This window comes from Galeopterus variegatus, unplaced genomic scaffold, assembly GCF_000696425.1.
Source record: "Galeopterus variegatus unplaced genomic scaffold, G_variegatus-3.0.2 Scaffold2472, whole genome shotgun sequence".
NCBI classification, from domain to species: Eukaryota; Metazoa; Chordata; class Mammalia; order Dermoptera; family Cynocephalidae; genus Galeopterus; species Galeopterus variegatus.
The window spans coordinates 44422-65277 of record NW_007728583.1 but is presented as its reverse complement, the minus strand read 5'-3'; the positions used below and the strand labels follow the sequence as shown (position 1 = coordinate 65277).

Here is a 20856-nt window from a genome sequence, read left to right as displayed (position 1 = left end):
GAACCAATGGGCACTGAGATTTATATGAGTCACCACTCACTGGGCAGGCAGTTAGTGTGTGACAACTTAAAGTATATGATGCACTTAAGATGATAGATGGAGCACAGTGACATTCATTTTAACCAGCTGGGTAAGTGATGAAGTTTTGGGAGAGTATATATTTTCTTTGCTGTGAAGGCGATCTCAAATATTCTGCTGGCCCATCTATGGGGACTATCATTCTCCCAACCCTCCCACAGCTCACACCCCCTCCCCCCCAGGACATCGTCTGGGGTAGAACAAGTGCCATTTCAGTGTATAAAAGGTCATTCAATGGCATAATTTATAGGGAGATTAGAGTATCCATTCCAGAACTCAAAATGAATCCTGGAGTCTTGCCTCTGCTCTATGGGGTTTAGGATTATCACCCGTATTTTCTTTCTCTCAGAGGTTTGTTAGTTCTGAGAGGTAAAGGGTACCCAGGGTCCCTCCATAGGACGGTCATCAGGGTCAACAGGGCTCAGTCTAAGGACCTTACACCTGGGAGTATGGACATACCAGGTATATTACCAAGTAAGCATGCAACTTTAACGACATTGCTTTTTTTGGATTTAAATTCTTTGTTTTTGATGTGGGGATGATATAACCTGCCTGTACAGCAATGTCCTAAGACCAAATGAGATAAATAGATCTGGAAATGATTTGGAAAAGTAAAGCCCATAGAGAATATAAACAGATCAGTAAATGAGGAAGAAAATGAAAAAATCATTCAAGATCCTTTGTTCTTCAAACATGTTACTGTTGTGTTTATAGTGAATATTTTTACAAACTTTCGAAGAACATTACTCCCTATTTTACAAACTTATAAATGTGATTCTGTTGAACCACAGATTCTAATGAAGAAAATGTCAAATTGGCATCATTTCTTTATATAAATATTAAAATGCAAATAAAATCGTAACATGTAAAATGCAAGAGAAAAAATAATTTTAAATCATAATGTGGCTACTAGAAATGAAAAGCCAGTACCTATATTGTGGGAAAAAGCTCAAGTTCTTCAGTAAAACTGCCTGGGTTTGACTGCTCTTTGTCACTTACCTGCTGTAGATAATTTGACAAATACTTTACTCAGTGTGTCAGGTAATTTATTTTTAGAATGGACTTTACTAATACCTCCCTCTTAGGTTTGATGTGAGGATTAAATGAGATAGTACTTGCAAAGCACTAAAAATAGTGTCTGTCATGTACTAATCTGTTAATACTTAATTATTATTTATGCAAGACAAGGCTACCACAAAAGAAGAAAAAATATTGATATATGTACTTCATAGTTACATGAACTATGAAATGTTTTATGATCTATAAATACCAAAGAAATACTTCAAAATAAAAATCTTTAAAATAAGACTAGAAAAGTAATCCCTTAAATATGGTAAAGAGAATATAAAACAAAAAATGAACATTATCTGTAGTAGGAAGGCATTACAAAAATCCCTCTTAAAAACAAGATCAAAATAAGGGTGTCCATTGCTGTATTGGGTATTCTTATATAAATATGAAATAAAATGAATAGTAATTTAAAGAGAAGAATATTTCAGATAGCTTGCTTACTCAAATAATAAGAAATCTGGATAAGAATTATCTAGAAGTTTCAGTAACAATGGTAACCAGGAATAGAAAAATACTTAAAGATCAACTTCAGTAAAGCTAATTAAAAACTCTAAATGGAAACTATAATACTTCTACGTAAAAAATTGAATGAAAAGAAGATATATTAGGCTGGTAAGCCTGAAAGAGAGATTAATTATATTTTTTATTAGATAGTGCATTTATTCCTAAATACCAGCAGAATATTTTTAAAAAGTTGATGAAATAACTTAAAAAATCATTCAGATAATAAATGGAGGACAAAAACATCAAAGTTAATTGGATTGTTTGAGTTGGGGGCGGGTATGAGGAATGAAGGAAGACTAATTGTATTGTACAACAGAGCATAATATAAAACACTTACAGTGGAAGAATGTATGACTTATCTTTTCAAGCCTCTCTCTCTAACTCTGAAATGCACTATGAATTGGAGTTCCCTGGCATACTGGTCCCTGAAAACTCTCCCATCTCCTCCTCAACCCCTTCCAGTATTCTCTTTACCTGGCAACAAGAGTGTCAGCTGTATTATTTCTCTCATTAGCTAAGCCTAGCCATGCTGATTCCTCTCTACCCTTTTTGGTCATTTTCAGGTGATAGAGCCCATGATTTCAGAACTCTTCTTTGCTTCCACCCTGCCCCAGTTCCTCATCACTATTCCTGTGGTCACAGTTGTCAACTGTAGACTTCACAACTTGTGTCCTGAAGAATGTTCCAGACCAAAGCTGTTATCCTGAGAGCCCTGTCCTTCACTTTCCTGCTGAGTCTCCAAGGAACTGGGGCCATTAAGGGTGAGTGCTCAGGAGGATGCGAGAGAGTGGGGGAAGGCTTTAGAAGTTAGAGAGTTTAGGGAATCATCTAGGGAATCATTTTCCACCATGTCCTTTTTCTGTCTTCTTCATTCCCTTGTGTGAGGTTCACCTTTGTTCCCTCTTGTTCTAATAATAATCATAGCAATAACAGCCATAGTTTACTAGACATCTGTTTAGTTTCTTTCTCCACTATATCTGACAAGAACCTTCAATGAAGATATTATTACTCGTGTTTTAGAGATGAAAAAACTGAAGCTCAAGAAAATTAATAGATTTTCCAAGGTAACATAACAAGTCAAAGAGACAAGGTTCAAGTCCACACCTGATTCTGATTATCACACTTCGCATTCCCCAGATTTTTCCACAGGATGACTTTCTAACTGAACCCTGTATGGATCCTGCACTCCGCATATCTCTCCTGGATCTCCAGCCTCTGCTTTGTGTGGCTGCTTCTGAGGGTCACAGATGTGTGGAACCTAGGAGAGAAAGTGCTAGAATGCTCCTGTATTCTTCTCTCTCTCCCAGGATCCTAGGATCCTTCAGGATCTTTGTGGTTGGTTCACATGCCTTCTTCTCTCAAGACAGCGGTGTTTCATGTTTTTGTAAACCTTGTGATTTGGGTCCTGAGTGACCCAGGTGACTATTACTGCATTGAGAGGCCTAGACTTTGGAGTCCTGACCAGCACTCAGCTAGGGATTGTAAATCATGATGAAAGCTCCTTATCCTGCTGCTGACATGAGGGAGCATCAAGCCCGTGCACGAAGCTATTATCCAAAAATCTAGTGATGTGAAGGATTAGAATTCATATTATAAGAGATGCACTCTGGCTCCAGACAGTTGTTTATGGTGGGATAGCTGGGGTTGGGTAGAAGCAAAGAGGAGGTAAGACTAGGGAGAAACATAAGTACCCATTGCCCTGTGGTGGTCACTTGGGTTATTTCCAATATTCTGTTATAATAAATACCATAATGAACATATCTTCATATATATATAAATGCTTTTTAGGATTCTTGATAGCTATCACTAACAAACTCAGCTCTGTCTTACTGCTTTTCTTCCCACTGGTTCCTTCTCTCAACATATAAACGTGTTCTTTACCTTAAAAACACAAACATGAACCAGGAAATAAAAAGCAACTTGCCTTCTTTATCTCCTACCCCAGAGATTCTCTGTGTCCTTACCCTTGTAGCTAAGCTTCCGACTCACGTCTCCAATACATCACTGAGGATACTCTCATCTTGGCTGTCAGTAACCTTTACATAAGATCAAATCCAGTGGGTGCTTTCAAATAAGAAAAGTGGATATAGATCAAATCCAATAGGCACTTTTCAGAAGATCAAAGCCAGTGGGTACTTTTCATAAGATCAAATCCAATGTCTCTCTGATGTGAGCTCTTAATAACATGTGCCCTGTAATCTACTTTCTGATTTCTTATTGGAACTTTTTTTAGATCCTCTTTTAATTTACTCTGTCCTTATTTTTTTCTTTATTTCTCTGGATCATATTCACTTTTGAAATTGCCTCTTAATTATCATGTTCCCCATAGCGGTGCCCTCAGATCTCTGCAATTCTTATTTTATGCATCTTCCTGGAAAATCTCATCTGATCTTACCACTGATGACTCTTAGTTCTCTGGCCCAAAACTCTCTCCTGAGACCAACCATCATATACAGCTGTTGATTTATCATTTCTCCTCCAATAACTTTTAGATACTCTAAATACAATGAACTCCACACTGAACTCAATATCTTCTTCCAATCAGACTGTTCTCCTTTATTACCTTTTTAATTAATGGAATCAAGATGATTGAATTGGGTTGGAAAGATGCTAGTCAAAGGACACAAAATTTTATTTAGATAGGAGTAAGTTCAAGAGCTGTACCATACAACATGGTGACTATAGTTGATAACAATATATTGTATTCCTGAAAATTGCTAAGGGAGTGGATTTTAAGTGATCTCGCCACAAAAAATAACTATGTGAGGTAATAAGTATGTTAATTAGATTAATTTAGCCTCTCCACAATGTATACATATTTCAAAACAACATTTTGTACCCAGTAAATACAATTTCTATTTATCAATTTAAAAATTAACTTAGAAAAGTGACAAAAAAAGAGATGATTGCATTGGCCAGTCTCAGAATAAGAAAATTATCTGAGAGTTTTCCACCTCCCTTACTGTCCACATCACTTACCAATTCCTGAAGAGTCTACTCTCTTTAATGTCAATCAAATTCATTCTTCCCTTCCTTCGGCTTCTATGCCCATTTTCTCTTTGCTCATTTTTCAAGCTCTATTGGTCTTGCCTCTTACACTAACCTTCCTCCATTCATGCTGTGCACCACTGCCACGGTGATCTTTCCAAATTGCAATTCTGCTGTCACTCTCCTGCTTAAAATCCTTTAATAATTCCACGTGACTTTCAGGACAGCTTTAAAACTTCTGAGCTTTGCATGTAAGGTCTATCATGATCTAACCCCCTGCCTGTCTATTTCTTCTCATCTCCTGCTGCTGTCACAATCCAAAGTTGGCTCCAGTTATACTGAAGCCTGTGTAGCTGCTGAAATATGTCACGTCACATTGGGCCTACATTTTCCAGAATTCTTATCCCTGTGTGAGAAATGGCTTTTCCCTTGTTGACCGCCTAAATTCAAGCAATCTGTTCTCCAGGAACCCTTCCCTAATGCTTTATTTGATAGCATCTTGTGCATACCAGTGTTTCTGCACTTATCAAACTGTGTCTTTTCACTTGTGTGTCTTGTTCAGTGAATTGTAAGAATCTCAAAGACAGGAATTATATCTTAATTTTATTTGAGTATTTAGTGTCTAAGAGTTTTTAACATATAGCAGAATTTTAATACTTTTTTTTGGCCTGAATTAAAATGATATTTCAAGTGAAAGAATTTTTCTTATATCTGGCTCATCTTTAGGATCCTGTATTTGTGAAAATGTAAAAAAAAAAAAAAAAAAAAAAAAACCGGGGGCTGTGGGGTGGGGAAGAAGATATAACAACTATACTTTTTTTTGTAGTTGTTACAACAAACAAACGGAAAGGACATTCTTGGGGGGGAGGGGAGAGAGGGAGGAGGGCGGGAAGTGTCGGTGGTGGGCCATAATAATCATATACATTGTATATTGACAAAATAAAAAATTAAAAAAAAAAAAACAAAAAAAACACGCTACTACAATTAAAAAAAAAAAAAGCATCAAATAAAAGTACAAACTGCATTCATGTATCAAGAACATGAGTTCTCTTTTTAAAAATTTTTTTAATGAATCATAATTGATTGTACATATTTTTGGGGTTCAACGTTGACATACACGATCAAATCAATATTACTAGCATATATATTGTTACAAATCCTACTTATTCTTTATGCCCCTTTTCCGATCTCTTCCCATCCCCCTTTCCCTCCCCCCTCCGCCCTCCCACCTCTAATTACCTTAGATTTCTTCTCTCCTTCGGAAAGAGTAATGGTTATTTTGTTGATTTGTTGCCTAGATGATCAGTCCAATGCTGAGAGGTGTGTTCAGCTTCCCTAATATTATCGTAGAGCAGGTGCTGCTCCTGTCACTCTGGAATAAGATTTGTGGAGAGAGACATCCTTTTCTTTTCTTTGGTCTCTGCTGGTGACTCTCCTTGTGTCAATGCACTCCAGTGGCTGGCAGACCATCTGCACCATGGTTGTGGCATGTAGCTACTTTTGCTGCAACCGTTGTTATTGTGGTGGCTGTGGTGGGCCACCCACATGGAGGTGATGTTTTTGGCGTGCTCCTTACCTAGTTGGTGGAGGCGATGGTGGTTGCCTGGCTGCAGGTGGAGGGTCCAGCCCCTGGCTCCATACCTCCAGCCCCTGGGTGGGCCCTGTGGTGCTGGTGGTGTGCCTGGTTGTCCCGACTTTCTGGCTTGGTAGCCCAGGGGACTTCTGGTCCTTCTAGGTGTTATAGGTGTTCTTTAGTGAAATGAGACCTTTACTAGCTAATATCAAACTTTGTCTCTGGTTGTGGGTACTCTGTTTTTGCTCAGTTCTGTGTTGGATTATTTGCTGTTCCCACCACTTAAACTCTGTGCTGGAACTAATTTGTTGTCCTTTGTTTACTTCTAAAGTGGGGGATCTTCCTGTGGGGACCAGTACTTGAGCTCTGTGGTTGAGCTAAATTGCTGCTTTGCTATTGATTCCCTGGGGAGGACTTTTTGTGCAGCTCAGGTTTTAATGGTAGACTTTATAGGACTTCTGGGTTTAGTGAAGTCCAATACACCTGGGTTGTGTAGAGACACTGGTCTGGGAGTGAGTCTTTTCATCAATCTGCACTCCATGCAATTCTATATTCCTGGCCAGTCTCCTCTGAGTGGTTCTATGCTGATTGGGGGACAGATCAGCTGTCCTTGCTGTGTCCCAGTGTTCTCTTCGTGGGCCCATCTCCCCCACTGCCTGTGCTGCAAACACTTCCCACGGGATGGGATGTACACCTGTCCCTTGTGATGACTCACCAGCCTCTGAGTGGCTTCTTTTTTTCAGTTGTTCTGGCTCCTCACTCCTGTTTGGGTCCACGGGAACCCTATTAGTGGTATTGCTGGCCACCAAGGCCCTCTTCTCCCCTGCCACATACATGCAACTTCATCTGAAGGGCACAGCTGCAGCTTTTGCCAGCTCCTGCTCTGCATGCTCAGCAGCTCCAGCCTGGAAGCGACCGGGGCTCAAAATGGTTGGAGCGGTTTTTTCTTTCTCTCATCATGGCTTCTCCTGCCTTCAAGCACTCCATAGGTCTCTCCTCCTCTTCTCTTGAGCTCTAGCGGCTGCAGCTTCACTGTCGTTGTTTTTTAATAGTTGTAAATTAGTTGATTTGTGGGAGAGAGTGACACTGGGGACCATCTATTCTGCCATCTTGACTAGAAGCAGAGAACATGAGTTCTCAATAACACTTAGAGGACTTTGTCTTCTAATTTAACTCTTTTTTTCTGAAGATGATTCCTCTAAGTTGAGGAGGAGTTTAAGTATCCTTGTAAAAGAACATTTTCCTTCTCACCGTAAGCATCCAAACACAGACTGGGTCCCCGCATATCATGGCTGCAAACACAGAGAAATCCATTAGTTAAGAGGTTAGATGAGAGAAGCCCTTAAGTCCCTTTTCACTGTTATTCATCTGTCTTTCTAAAACCAGAAACCCTCATACATTCATTGCTTTATGTAATGATGATAGTTTCTTTTATTCTCTTGTCTTTGCTACTTTTTACAATCTAGAAAAGACTAAGAAACAAAAATTAAACCCCACAGGTATTTCAAACTCAGCAACAACTTGTAGTTCCATTTATTTTTTATTTTTTTATTTTTTATTTTTTTGTCTTTTGTCTTTTTTCCGTGTCCGGCAACGGATCGCAACCCTCAGTGTTGCCCCCGCACCGGACCGGGGACCGGCAACGGGATCGCAACCCTCGGTGTTGCTCCCGCGCCCCGCTCAGCCAGTGAGCGGGAACCGGTTCGTATGTGGGATCCGAACCCTTGGACGGGAGCGCCGCCGTGCTTCCCAAGCGGCGCACCATCCAGTGCGCCACTGGGCTGGCCCCTGTAGTTCCATTTAAACAAAAGTAAAAACATAAAAAGAAAGTTTGGAACCAATGCCAAAATAACTGTACTATGATTTTGAATTTAATATGCCTAAAATGAAAAATATTATGAACAAAGCTGTACATTCTGCAGCTTCATGTTCATAAACTAAAACAGAAATTTAAGGAATTTAAAGAGCACTAAAATTCAAAGGATATTTTCTTCCCCCTCTTGATTTTCTATTTTTTTCTTTCTTTTCTGTAATAACAAAAATAAAATTCCCTCTCCCCACTCCCTTCATGAGTCTAAAAACAATTTTATGTCTATGGTCCTAGAAGAGCTGAGATCTCATGGGGAGAGAAAAATATCTCTATTACTTCCACCAATAGCTGTGTGGCCTTAAGCCAGTTACTTAACCTCTCTGCATTTCCTTATCTATAAAATAGTATGTTACATAGTTGCTTCATATGGTTGTTGTGACAATTAAATGAGTGAAATATGTATTTAGAATGATGCCTGGTACATAGTAAGTGCTCAACAAATGCTACTTGTTATTACTATTTCTGTAGCTACAGAATGACTTTCAAAGACTAGGAAGCACCCTGACTTCTCAATGATGCTTTTCTCATATTGTTCCTCCCTCATTTCTTTTGATAACTGCTCTCATCTGCTCTGCATTATGTCCTTTTTAGTGTTACTCCTTCTTACCCATATGTCCTTCCTTTGATCTCTTTCCTTCTGCCTTTTTATATTAATAAATTGTTATTCATTCTCTAGCCTCCTCCACTTACATATTTTACATATTCATAGTTAAATTTTGTCACAATTTTCTCTACTTTATGCAGTGGAACATGTATCAACTTTTGCCATGTTTGTACAGACGCATAGACCATCAGGGGAGTATATGTTTGAGTTCGATGAGGATGAGCAGTTCTACGTAGATCTGGACAAGAGAGAGACCGTCTGGCATCTGCCGGAGTTTGGCCGAGCCTTTGCCTTTGAGGCTCAGAGTGGGCTGGCCAACATCGCTATATTGAATAACAACTTGAATGTACTGATCCAGCGTTCCAACCACACCCAGGCCACCAATGGTACTGCCTATCTTTGCTTCTTCCTCTGAAGCCCAACTGGGAAGGGATGGGAGGGCCCCTCTGACCACTTAGAATGACCAGAGCCCACTGCTGAGTGACCCTCTTTCCCAGAGTGGCCATGGGCTTATTCCAGTAAAGCTGAGGGCTTGTATCTTTCCTTCTCACTCAAGAGAAAGGTTGGGATCAGTGCACTGAGACTCCTGGCTCTGATTCAGGACCCCAGAGTTACCATAAAGTCTGAGCCTGAGCTAGGTGACACCCCAAAGGTGGAGCCTTTTTGATTCATTCCAGAACAGGGGACTCACCAGGTCCTGTCTCCTCCCAGAGCCTCCCGAGGTGACTGTGTTTCCCAAGGAGCCTGTGGAGCTGGGCCAGCCCAACACACTCATCTGCCACATTGACAAGTTCTTCCCACCGGTGCTCAATGTCACGTGGCTGCGTAATGGGCAGCCGGTCACTGAAGGTGTTGCTGAGAGCCTCTTCCTGCCCAGAACAGATTATAGCTTCCGCAAGTTCCTCTACCTGACCTTCGTGCCCTCAGCTGAGGACGTCTATGACTGCAAAGTGGAGCACTGGGGCCTGGACGAGCCGTTCCTCAAGCACTGGGGTATGGAGCCTATTTTCCTCTCTGTAATCTCCCTGGCACTGCTTCCTCCCTGGACCTCGTGCCTTATGCACCAGCTTTCCCCACTTGCCAGATCCCAGTCCTCTCCTCTCCTAACCTGCCATCAAATGGTCTGTAACCTTCAACCGCCACACATTGTAGGCCAGCCCACCCCACACTGCACCTGCTGACGCATCTCTTAATTCCCCCCAGAGGCCGAGGAGCTGATCCAGGTGCCTGAGATGATGAAGACTGTGGTCTGTGCTCTGGGCCTGCTGGTGGGTCTGGTGGGCATCGTTGCTGGCACCATCATCATCATAAAGGCTCTCTGTTCCGGTCACGACCCCTGGGCCCGGGGACACCTGTGAGTTACTGTGGAGATGGGGGTCTTAGGATGTGGTCAGAGGAAAAGAGGAGGGATCCTGGGATCTGTAGTGTATAAGGAGAGATGGGAAAACTTACATTGATTTCTCAGTGGGTTAAAATCATGAAGTTGCATAACAACAACAACACTGATAATTTATTGAGTACTTGATATTCCCCGGCATTATTCTGATCTGACTATTTACATTTATTAACTCATTTTATCCTCACAAATGCTCTATGAGGTAGTACCATTATTATTATTATTTTTTCTTTTTTTGTCTTTTTTACTGGCTGGTAACGGGATCGCAACCCTTGGTGTCGCACCCGTACCAGGGACCGGCAACAGGATCGCAACCCTCAGTGTTGCGCCCGTGCCACGCTCAGCCAGTGAGCAGGAACCGGTCACCACATGGTATCCAAACCCTCGGCGGGAGCGCCGCCGCACTTCCAAGCGGCGCACTCTCCAGTGCGCCACCGGGCCGGCCCAAGTACCATTATTGTAACCATTTTACACATGAGAGATACTTATGTCTTATATACACAGAGACATCAAGCAACTTGACCAAGGTCACACAGCTAGGAAGTAGTGGAGCCAGCGTTCAAACCCAGGCAGTCTGGATCCAAGATTGTTTGCTTAACACTGTCCTGTACTCTTATTTTATGAAGACGAAGACCAAGTCCAAACTCCCCAAGAGCCTGTAGTCTAGTAGTGGAGCCAGATCCATGCTTCTGTATGTAATTACAACACAGTGGGACAGGTGCCTAATAAACTGTTTGTTATCTCTAGGTAGGCTCACTGAATGGCAAAGCTCACACAAAAATGCCCTTTCTGGGATTCTATAGTTTTCTATTTATCTTAACATTTATAGTGTTTTGTATATTTATCTATTTTTATAATTCTGTAATTCTCTTCCCATTAGATAGTGATCTTTCCTTGTTGATGACCACATCGAATTCATTACTATTATTATTATTCATGCTGGACCTCAGGGGCAAAGGGTTAAGTCAACTATACTACTCAGTTTATGCATATTATCATCATCAGTACCTCCAAGTTTCCTCTCTTGATTTACTTATTTTCTCTTCTATCCCCAGTCCTTACTCCCATATCTAATCTCTTACCCCCACCCCACAGGTAAACATCCTAATAGATTTAATGTTTCTTTTTATGTATCTTGTATAACGTATAGTATTATTCAGTGTATGTACTTTCTTTTGTGTGTGTGTGTGGCTGGCCAGTATGGAGATCCAAACCCTTGACCTTGGTGTTATAACACTGTGCTGTAACCCAGTGTACATGTATTTTTAATTAACCAAAATGGTATTATTAAAATAATATAATATAAATATATGTAAATTTTACACATCTAGTCTGTTGCTTCCAACTGTTCCAAGGTATTATACTCTGTATATCCACCTATCTGTATTCCCCCTGGGATACCTGGATTATCTTTGGTTCTCCATTGTTGTAAGCAATGTTTGTATTCTCATATGGACCTGCATCTCTGAAATGTATGCACCCTGGAAAGGCGTGACAGGGTCATTGGGGATACAACTCCTTAATTTTACCAAGTGCTCACCAGAATGGCTGCAGTTATCTGTATTTCCTTTAGTGGTACCAGAAATTTTCTGCAGCTCCTAAATCCAGACCAACACTGGACATTATTCAATTTTGCCAATTTCATGTGCATAAAGGAAGATGCTATTTTAATTTGCTTTTCTTTAATTATTTATACTTGGGACTATCTTCTGTGCATTTTAGCCACTTGGGGTTCCCTTTTCTGTAGATAGCTATTTCACATCCATATTAGTTAGTTTTTAGCTTCTAACAGAATACCTGAAACAGGGTAATTTACAAAGAAATGAAATTTGTTTCTTACAGTTTGGAGGCTGGAAAGTCCAAGTTCCAGGGAACACATCTGGTGAGGGCCTTATTATGGGTGGAAACTCCCTACAGGGTCCTGTGGTGATACAAGTATCACATGAGGTGAGAGTAGCAAGAGCTCTCTTATGTGTTCCTTAGAAAGCTACCAGTCCACACTCATGATAACATTACTCTATGAATGGATTAATCCATTCACAAGGGCACAGTCCTCATGATTCAAACACCTCTCAAAGGCCCCCCCCACCTTTCAAATATCATAATCAGATTTCTCAACCTTTTAACACTTACAGTGGGAGTCAAATTTCTAACACATGAACTTTTGGGGGACACATTTGACCCATAGTAATGTCCTTTGTCCATTTTTGTACTGTGGACTCCTACCTTTTTCTTACTGATTTGCAGGAGATCCTTGTACATTCTTGCTAGTAGTCCCTTGTCAGTTTTAGGCATCGCAAATGTTTTCTCACGATCTGACTTCTGGCAACTTCCTTCTTGGTTTCTGTATTAGACTGTTTCTGTTGCTTAAAACAAAATACCTGGAACTCAGTAATTTATAAGGAAACAATATTTATTGCTTACAGTTTTAGAGGCTTGGAAGTCCAAAGTGCAGGGAACACATCTGGTGAGGGTCTTCCTTGGCAGTAAAGCAAGTGTCTCACATGGCAGAGTGGTGGAGCAGAGAGTGATAGTTCTTCATATATTCTCCTTTTAAAACCTTCAGAACCATGCCCATGACAATCATTAAACCGTTCACTATGGCAGGGTCCTCACAATCCAATCACCTCTTCAGGGACCCACCTTTCAAATACCATAATAGGATTTCCCAACCTCAACTGTCACACTGGGAATTAAGTTTGTGGGGGACATTCAGTCCAAGGCAGTTTCCATTATTGAACAGAAATCCTTAATATTTTGCAATCAAATCCATCATGCTTTTGTTTTTGTGATTTGTCTTCAGGATTGTATTGGTATAAGCCATGTCAGGATTGTATTGGTTTAATTTCCCATTACACTACTGTGGAGAAATGCTTCAAAATCTTGATCCCACTCATTTAAAGTTTCCATCAAAAGCTCTGCTCTTGCCTCTAGGTGATTTGGGTGCACAGTTTTGGTACTCATTGAGAAGAAAATTTGTTCAACTAGTTTTTCAGTCAGAATGTGTAAGCTGAATCAGTTGAGATGTCTGTGGTGTTTCTGTTACTAATCATTAGTTCTCTTTAATTAGGGAAGAAGCAAGATTAATTTTTTCCTTACAAATTGATATGGATGGCCTTCTGCTTCAGGCTGTATCTTCATCATTGTCTCATCCATTCTTAAAATAAATTATGCATTTGTAAATTTCTGATTTCTTTAGGGGCTTGTCCCCATAAGCTTTTTGTAAAGTATCAATGATTTCATCATTCTTCCACCCAAGCTACACCATAAATTTGATGTTTGTTCTTGCTTCAATTTTAGCTGAATTCATGTTGCTCTGGTAGAGATTCTTTTCAAACTGATGTCATATTCTTCTTAGTGCCTCAAGCTAGGACCTGTTCAGACATGTTACAACAAGTTAGTATGAGTTTATTTTGGTGCAAAAAAAAATGTAAAATCCATGCATATTTTTTTCATAATATGCATTTTCTATGAACTTTTTCACTACCCCACATATTATCCCTCTCTGGCTTGTTGGGTTCCTACTGAGAAATTCACTAATAGTTTTACGGCAGAACACTTGTACCTGATGAGTTGCTTTTCTCTTGTGCCTTTCAAATTTTTCTTTGTTTTTGACTTGATTGTAATGTGTCTCAATGTAGACTTCTTTGAGATCATCCAATATGGGATCCTTTGGCCTTCCCACAGAGTTTAGATGTTTATTTCCTTAGATTTGTGATGTTTTCACTTGTTTCTTTAAAATAAGTTTTATTTACTTTTTTCTCTTCTCCTTTTGCAACCCTCATTTGTTCACTAGATTGTGTCCTATATGTTCCATAGTCTTTCTTCACTCTTTTTCATTCATATTTCTTTTTGATCCTCTGGATAATTTCAAATGACCTGTCTTTGAATTTGCTGATTCTTTCTTCTGCATAATTAAGTCTTCTGTTGAATCCCTATAGTGAATTTTTCAGTTCAGTTATTGTATTATTCAGCTCCAGATTTTCTGTTTGGTTCTTTTTTTATAATTTCTATATCTTTGTTGATATTTTCATTTATTCATGTATCATTTTTCTGATGTTATTTAGTTGTCTGTCTGTTTTCTCTTGTAACTCATTGCACTTCTTTAAAATGATTATTTTGAATTCTTTTTCAGGCAATTCAGAGATCTGCATTTCTTTAGGGGTGGTTACTGGAGGTTCATGCTTTCCTGATTCTTTGTGTTCCATGTAGATTTGTGTTGGTGTTAGTGCATTTGGAGAAATAGCCACCTCTCTCAGTCTTTATGGACTAGCTTCATAAGGGAAAGACCTTTATGGGTCAGACCAGATAGATATTCTGGAAGTCTCTCAAAAAAATTTTTTTTATGTATGTGTCTTCTCTGGGCTTGTACATGTAGAATCTTAATTAGAGGGATAACTGGTTTCTTTTTTCTCAGGAACCCATAATCTTTTGCTCCCTCTGGTGTCTGACTACAGTATCACAGGCATGTTCCACTCTTCTCCTCCCTTCCCTGTGAGAAGCCTTGAATTCTGCTCCAGATTTTCTGTTTGTTTCTTTTTTTTATAATTTCTCAATCTCATAGAGTTGGCTCCTCACTCATTTTCCTTTCTCTTAGCTGCTCACACCATACTTTGCCATTTTGTCAGCACTCTGGGTAAGGTGAGACAGAAACTGGTCCATCAGGCAGATATAGAAAAGTCTAGGTGGTTGGAGGTAGGCTTTACTCCTGTTACTGCTTCTTGGGAGAGAGACCTCAGGCTCTGTGTTTTCTCTCAATCTTTCAGAGTTTTGACAGCTACAGAAAGCCTCCTTCCCCTTTTTCTTGTTCTTAATGGCCCCAACACACGCAAACTAGGCCACTTCCATCAGCATTCAGTGTGAGATGAGACAGAAACCAGCACCTCATGCAACAAACTAAAAGGCTGGTGTTTGAGACACACTCTACTTCTCTCCTCCCTCCTGGGAGAGAAGTCACAGGATGTGTGCTTTCTCCCAACCTTGCAGGGCCATGCTGGCTTCAGCAACTTGCCTACCCATTTTTCTTCATTCTTATCTTCTCCCAGGCATCCAAACTATGCCTGTCAGTACTCTGTGTTAGGTGAGATAGAATCTGGGTCTTCGGGCACTGCACTGAAGGGCCTAGATGTTGAGTGCATGCTCCACTCTCTCTTTCCCCCAGGGGAGATGTTATGGGCCAAGGTGATCCCTGTCAGTGCTGAGCTGAGCTGGCTTGGGGGAGGAGCCAATGTCGGTAAATTAAGATTGTTCTTCTGATCTGTTTCACTGCAATGTTCTCTGTTTTGTGCTTGTCTGGAGTACTGAAACTTCTTAGCTGGATTCTGGACTTTTCATAAAGGTATTTTATTCCGTACATTATTATTATTTTTATTTTTAATTTCTTTTTCCTTTTTGTCTTTTTTACTGACCAGTAACGGGATCGCAACCCTCGGTGTTGCGCCCGCACCGCACTCAGCCAGTGAGCGGGAACCGGTCTCCACATGGGATCCGAACCCTCGGCGGGAGCGCTACCGCGCTCCCAAGCAGCGCACTCTCCAGTGCGCCACTGGGCCGGCCCTCCGTACATTATTATTGAATCAGTGTTTCTGTGGGGAAATGAGGGCTGGGGCTTCCTATTCTGCCATCTCGCTGATGTCACTCTCCATCAGGGCTTTATTTCTATCTTTTAATTATACTACCAAACCACAAGGCTTCATGTGCCACTGATTTCTAAATCACAGAGGCACTGAGACAGGCAATGATTCTTGCAAAGCTATATGGAAATGAGGCAAGAGTATTATTTAAATGCTCTTTACTAATAAGTCTTACCATTGCTGCTTCTTCTAGTCACAGGCCGGACCAGGCTCCTTCCCCCACCTCTTCCTGCCTCATATAACTACTGCATGATCCCTGCCTCATGCACACTAGTTCATAATGGCCTATGACCTATCTAGATATTTCCTGTCTTTATGTTAGTTCTTTAGATCCAGAATTCCTTTGGCTTTTTATAATTTTTCCATGGAGAATTGTGAGAGGAGGAAACCAGTAATTCTTGCTTGTTTGCAATCTTGTTGTGAATCAGAAACCCTTTCTTCATGATTTTGCACCTGTAAAGCTTAACACGTATTTTGGTATATAGTAAGTAGTTCCTCAATAAATGTCTGTTGAATTACCGAGCATATTATTAATCAATCTAATATATATGTTTTGTACACCTGCTTTGTCTAAGTTTCTTTGTTGGTACAGATTACATAATGACAAACATTTTCTGTGGCCAGGGAGTACAAAGACATAAAACAATTATTATAACAGAGTATGACTAATGTTATAAAAATTGGAGATGTAGTATCATGGGGAAGGTACAACCAATAGAGCTTGGGCGAAGTTAAAAAAAAAATGCCTCTAGGAAGAGTAAATGCATACATCTTGATGAATAAATATATTCAGGAAAAAGAAGATGCATCTAAGTGGAAGTAAAAACATATAGAAAGAAATAGCAGTTCCAAAGAACATGTTCCATTCAGGAGTTCATCATGGCTGCTAAGTGCATGCATGTTGGGACACGACAGAAGGCTGGAGAGTGAGGCAGAGAAACTCTCTTAAGGACCTATGTGCCAGGCATGCTTTGCATTGAATTTTATGGTGACAGCAACTGTAAAGCTACCAAAGGATTTTAGGTGGGAGAATGACATGATAATTGCCAACATTTATTGAGCTCTTACTGTACACCAGGAATAATACCAAGTTCTGTAGATACATAATGTCATTTAATCCTCTCAACAATCCTTTTGAACAGGCACTACTATTATTCCTGGCTTACAAGGAGGAGACACATTTTATTTTGTTTTGTTATTATTATTTTTTTCCTTTTTTGTCTTTTTTACTGACCGGTAACGGGATCGCAACCCTCGGTGTCGCGCCCGTACCAGGGACCGGCAACGGGATCGCAACCCTTGGTGTTGCGCCCGCACCGCGCTCAGCCAGTGAGCGGGAACCGGTCTCCACATGGGATCCGAACCCTCAGAGGGAGCGCCGCTGTGCTCCCAAGTGGCGCACTATCCAGTGCGCCACCGGGCCGGCCCAGGAGACACATTTTAAAACTTAACTTATATAAGATTACAGATTTAGTAACTGGTGGATTTGGGATTGGAGTTTGACAGCGTGGCCAGAAACCTACTCTATAACTGTTAAGATTTTGATCAGACATGATCAGATTTACATGCAAAACGATAACTCTTGCTAGTATAAAGGCTAGGACAGTTGGAAAATAATAAGATACAGATTACACTAATAACAGATTGTATATAAAGGAGAAGACAGATTTGATAGATAATCAGAGTTAAAAATCTACAGAACTGTTCACTGACTGGATAAAGTTTCCTGTCCTGGGTGACAGATTGAATTGTGGTGCAATTTACTGAGATGGTAAACAGAGCAGAGATGCGTTTGGGGGAATAATAAAGAGATTGGTTTTTGGGGAGGTGTTTGTGAGACAATTAAGTGGGAAGTTCAGTAAGAAGTTGGAAATGGCGAACAGCAGGGGAAGGGGGAGGTGACAATGAGTCAGATCTGTTTTTATTGGTAAAACTTCCAGACATTTAAAGGATGGCAAAGACTGCATTGTTCTTCCGATATCAGAGACTTTGAGCATGGAAGAGGATTCTGGACTGTCTCTGCCTACCTCACCTGTTTCCTGTATGGAAGAAGAGGAAGTGTGTGACCCCAAATTCCATTATGACAACACAGCAGGAATCAGTCAGTATCTGCAGAACAGTAAGCAAAAGAGCCGGCCTGTGAGTGTAAAAACATTTGAAGATATCCCACTGGAAGAACCAGAAGTAAAAGTAATCCCAGATGACAACCAGACGGACAGTGGTATGGTTCTTGCTTCAGAAGAGCTGAAAACTTTGGAAGACAGAACCAAGTTAGCTCCACCTTTTAGTGGAATGATGCCCTGCAAAAGCAGGGAGTCAGTGGCTTCTGAAGGCTCAAACCAGACGAGTGGCTACCAGTCTGGGTATCACTCCGATGACACGGACACCACTGTGTACTCCAGCGAGGAGGCAGAACTTTTAAAGCTGGTGGAGATTGGAGCACAAGCTGGCAGCATGGCTCAGGTTCTCCAGCCTGACTCTGGGACCACACTGAGCTCTCCTCCTGTTTAAAAGGAGGTACCCATGCCCACCATTCCTGGAAATCACATGAGAGGTGCTGCTCAGATTTTCAAGTGTTGTTCTTTCCACCACCAGGAAGTAGCCACATTTGATTTTCATTTCAAAAAAAGAACCTCGGACTGCAGGGAGCTAGTCCTTTAGGCATTTCTTGAGAAGATGCTTGTGACCCAAGAATGTGTTTGTCTTCTCCCAGTGCTGACCTTATTCTCTTTCTCATTCATTTAAAAAGCATTTATAATGCCCCCATCATGGGTCTTACCATTGGTTAGAATAACAGCCGTGCAAGAAATGGCTTCATGCTCAAAGAAGTAGCAGTAACTGGGGAGTTGACACCTCTGTGAAACTAAGAGATAAACCAGGCAATATAAGTGCTTTAGGTGTTGAAGATGGGAAAGATTTGTAGGGCTGACTCCAAGAGGCTTTGTTTAGGATATGGGTCCTGAGCCAAGTTTTAAGTGTGGCATTTGGATTGATAGAAAGCAAGGTGTTAGCTTGCTTTGAGAGAGCACTGGAGCCTGCAAGTGCATTGTGGAGGTGGGCATGTGGTCTGTTAGGAAATGTGAAGGCTGCGGATGAAGTTTCTGGTTTTAGAAGCTTGCGTGCTCTTCGCAGTTGGGCTAAAGGAGAGTTCCTTGTGCAGTTTCCGACTCCTAATGAGAGTTCCTTCTGGACCCTTACGTGTCTCCTGGCCAAGGCCCAGGAAGGAAATGATGCAGCTCTGGTTCCTTGTCTCCCAGGCGGATCCTTTATTCAGAACACTACAAAGAAAGGACATTCAGCCTGAGCCTCCCTGTCGTTTCGAAGAGTTTTGACTGTACAAACCAGCTTCTGGTTTCTTCTGGATGAATACCCACATATCTGTCCTGATGTGATATGTCTGAGACTGAATGCAGCAGGTTCAATGTCAAGCTGTGGTGTCAAAGCCTCGAGAAGGATTATACTCTTTTGTTCCTCTTCCCACACCCAACCACTCTCACCCCCAACCTGTCAGTATTTTAGTTATTTGGCATCTACACTCCAGTGAACCTGATTTGATTTGTTCACTCTCTGAATAATTGTTAGCCAGATTTCAAAATTACTTTATAGTCAAAGTTATAACAATATCTATTGTATTATTTAGACTTTTAACATATGAAGCTATTTCTGCTGGTTTTTGCCCTTGTTCTTTCCTTTCTTAAAAAAGCAAATGTATTTTTTGTTTGGTACCATAGTGTGAGATGCTGAGAACAATGACTATAAAACATGCTATGGCACATATATTTATAGTCCGTTTTTGTAGAAACAAATGTAATATATTAAAACCTTTTATTATATATATATAAAAAAAAAGAAGTTGGAAATGGATGCATGAAGCTAATGAAGAGGCCTAGGTTGGAGATGTCTTTGGCAGTAATCCATGTATATGTAGGTCGTTGTTGAAGGTGTGGGAGAGAATGAGGTGGTCTCAAGAGATTGTTTAGAATGAGAAGAAGAGAAGGAAGAGACTAGAGAATGCCAGGTGTTAAGAGGAAATATGGAAAGCAGGGCTGGGACTAGGGTGAGGTGAGGGGGTACTAAAAATCTAGTAATCAAAATGAATCACATTTTAATAAAATATCTTAAAAATCAAAATTATTGCAAAAATGCATGATTAACAAAATATCAAAAGTGAAATACTCAAAGAAAACTGAGAAAAAGTAGAGAAGCAGAAGAATGAGGATGATATGTTATCACAAAAGCCAAGGAAGTAAAGAATTTGAGGAAGAAGTACTGAGTAGTGTCAGATGTTCAGTAGAGGCAGTATAAGAAAATATGTGTTGGTTTTGGAATCCTTTCAAAGAGCAGTTTTGCACAATGTGAGCAATTATCTTTCCTTCATCACTATCATTCCAGAGTTGAGCTTCTTATCTGGCCTTAGTAATGTGGTCCTTCCTTTTCTCAGGATAATTTGGAGACTTGAAACTTGTGGAATGCCCCAAAAGTCAACTAGGGGTTGGGGGTAAAATTTGATCACTTTAGGGCACTCCTGTACTCTGCGGAGGACCAGGGGATGCGCAGGGATAATCACCTTTTCCCTGGGACCTGAACAGGGCAGAGAAAGGGGGGATCAGGTATAATAGGGGTAGGAAAGGTGGATGTGAGCTCAGAGCCCTGAACCCAGTGGTGACAGTAACCGTGTGTATCTTGCTGCAGGTGACAAGATTTCTGAAAAGAAGAGGACTTAGGAGAGATCTGAATTCCAGTTGCCCTACAACTCCAGTCTCAGCTTCCCTTCTCAGTTCCTGTGCTCTCTACCCCAATGACTGACTTAATTTCTGTCCCTTCAAGTTCTGTCTTTATTTGTGACATTAAACACTCATTCCTTAGTATAAAGTTCCTGACAAATAGAAGATAATGAATAAATGTTGATATTCTTGTAGCAGTGGTATGGGGATTATCCCTTCACTTGGCTTCTCATCCTCTGGTATCCTTTGAAGAACCCTTCACTGCCCCCTTCCTGAGAATATCCTGAGACCAATAAATTCTTCAGTATTTCAGAGCTCGGAGACTCAAGTTCTTCCTGCTGAAAGTCTTGGACCAGGTCACTTATGACTAATATTTTATGAAGGTGTGATTTTAAGCTTGGCTGTGGATGTAATT

General features: G+C 40.7%; 1 protein-coding gene and 1 pseudogene across 1 annotated transcript; both read left to right on the top strand.

Annotated features, from left to right (window-relative positions):
- Window positions 1-2311: 2311 nt before the first annotated feature.
- LOC103597932 (HLA class II histocompatibility antigen, DP alpha 1 chain-like) lies at window positions 2312-20526 on the top strand. Its single transcript, XM_008581811.1, has 5 exons — window positions 2312-2414; window positions 8829-9074; window positions 9400-9681; window positions 9892-10042; window positions 20410-20526. The coding sequence occupies exons 1-5, from the start codon at window positions 2333-2335 to the stop codon at window positions 20411-20413; spliced, it is 765 nt and encodes a 254-aa protein (XP_008580033.1). The 5' UTR covers window positions 2312-2332; the 3' UTR covers window positions 20414-20526.
- LOC103597931 lies at window positions 17693-19389 on the top strand (annotated as a pseudogene).
- Window positions 20527-20856: the final 330 nt, after the last annotated feature.

Excerpts from the sequence above, each read along its gene's own strand:
- LOC103597932 (XM_008581811.1), top strand. The coding sequence starts at position 2,333 with ATGTTCCAGACCAAAGCTGTTATCCTGAGAGCCCTGTCCTTCACTTTC. Across the intron at positions 9,075-9,399 it reads CCACACCCAGGCCACCAATG|AGCCTCCCGAGGTGACTGTG; the intron begins GTACTGCCTATC and ends GTCTCCTCCCAG. Across the intron at positions 9,682-9,891 it reads GCCGTTCCTCAAGCACTGGG|AGGCCGAGGAGCTGATCCAG; the intron begins GTATGGAGCCTA and ends AATTCCCCCCAG.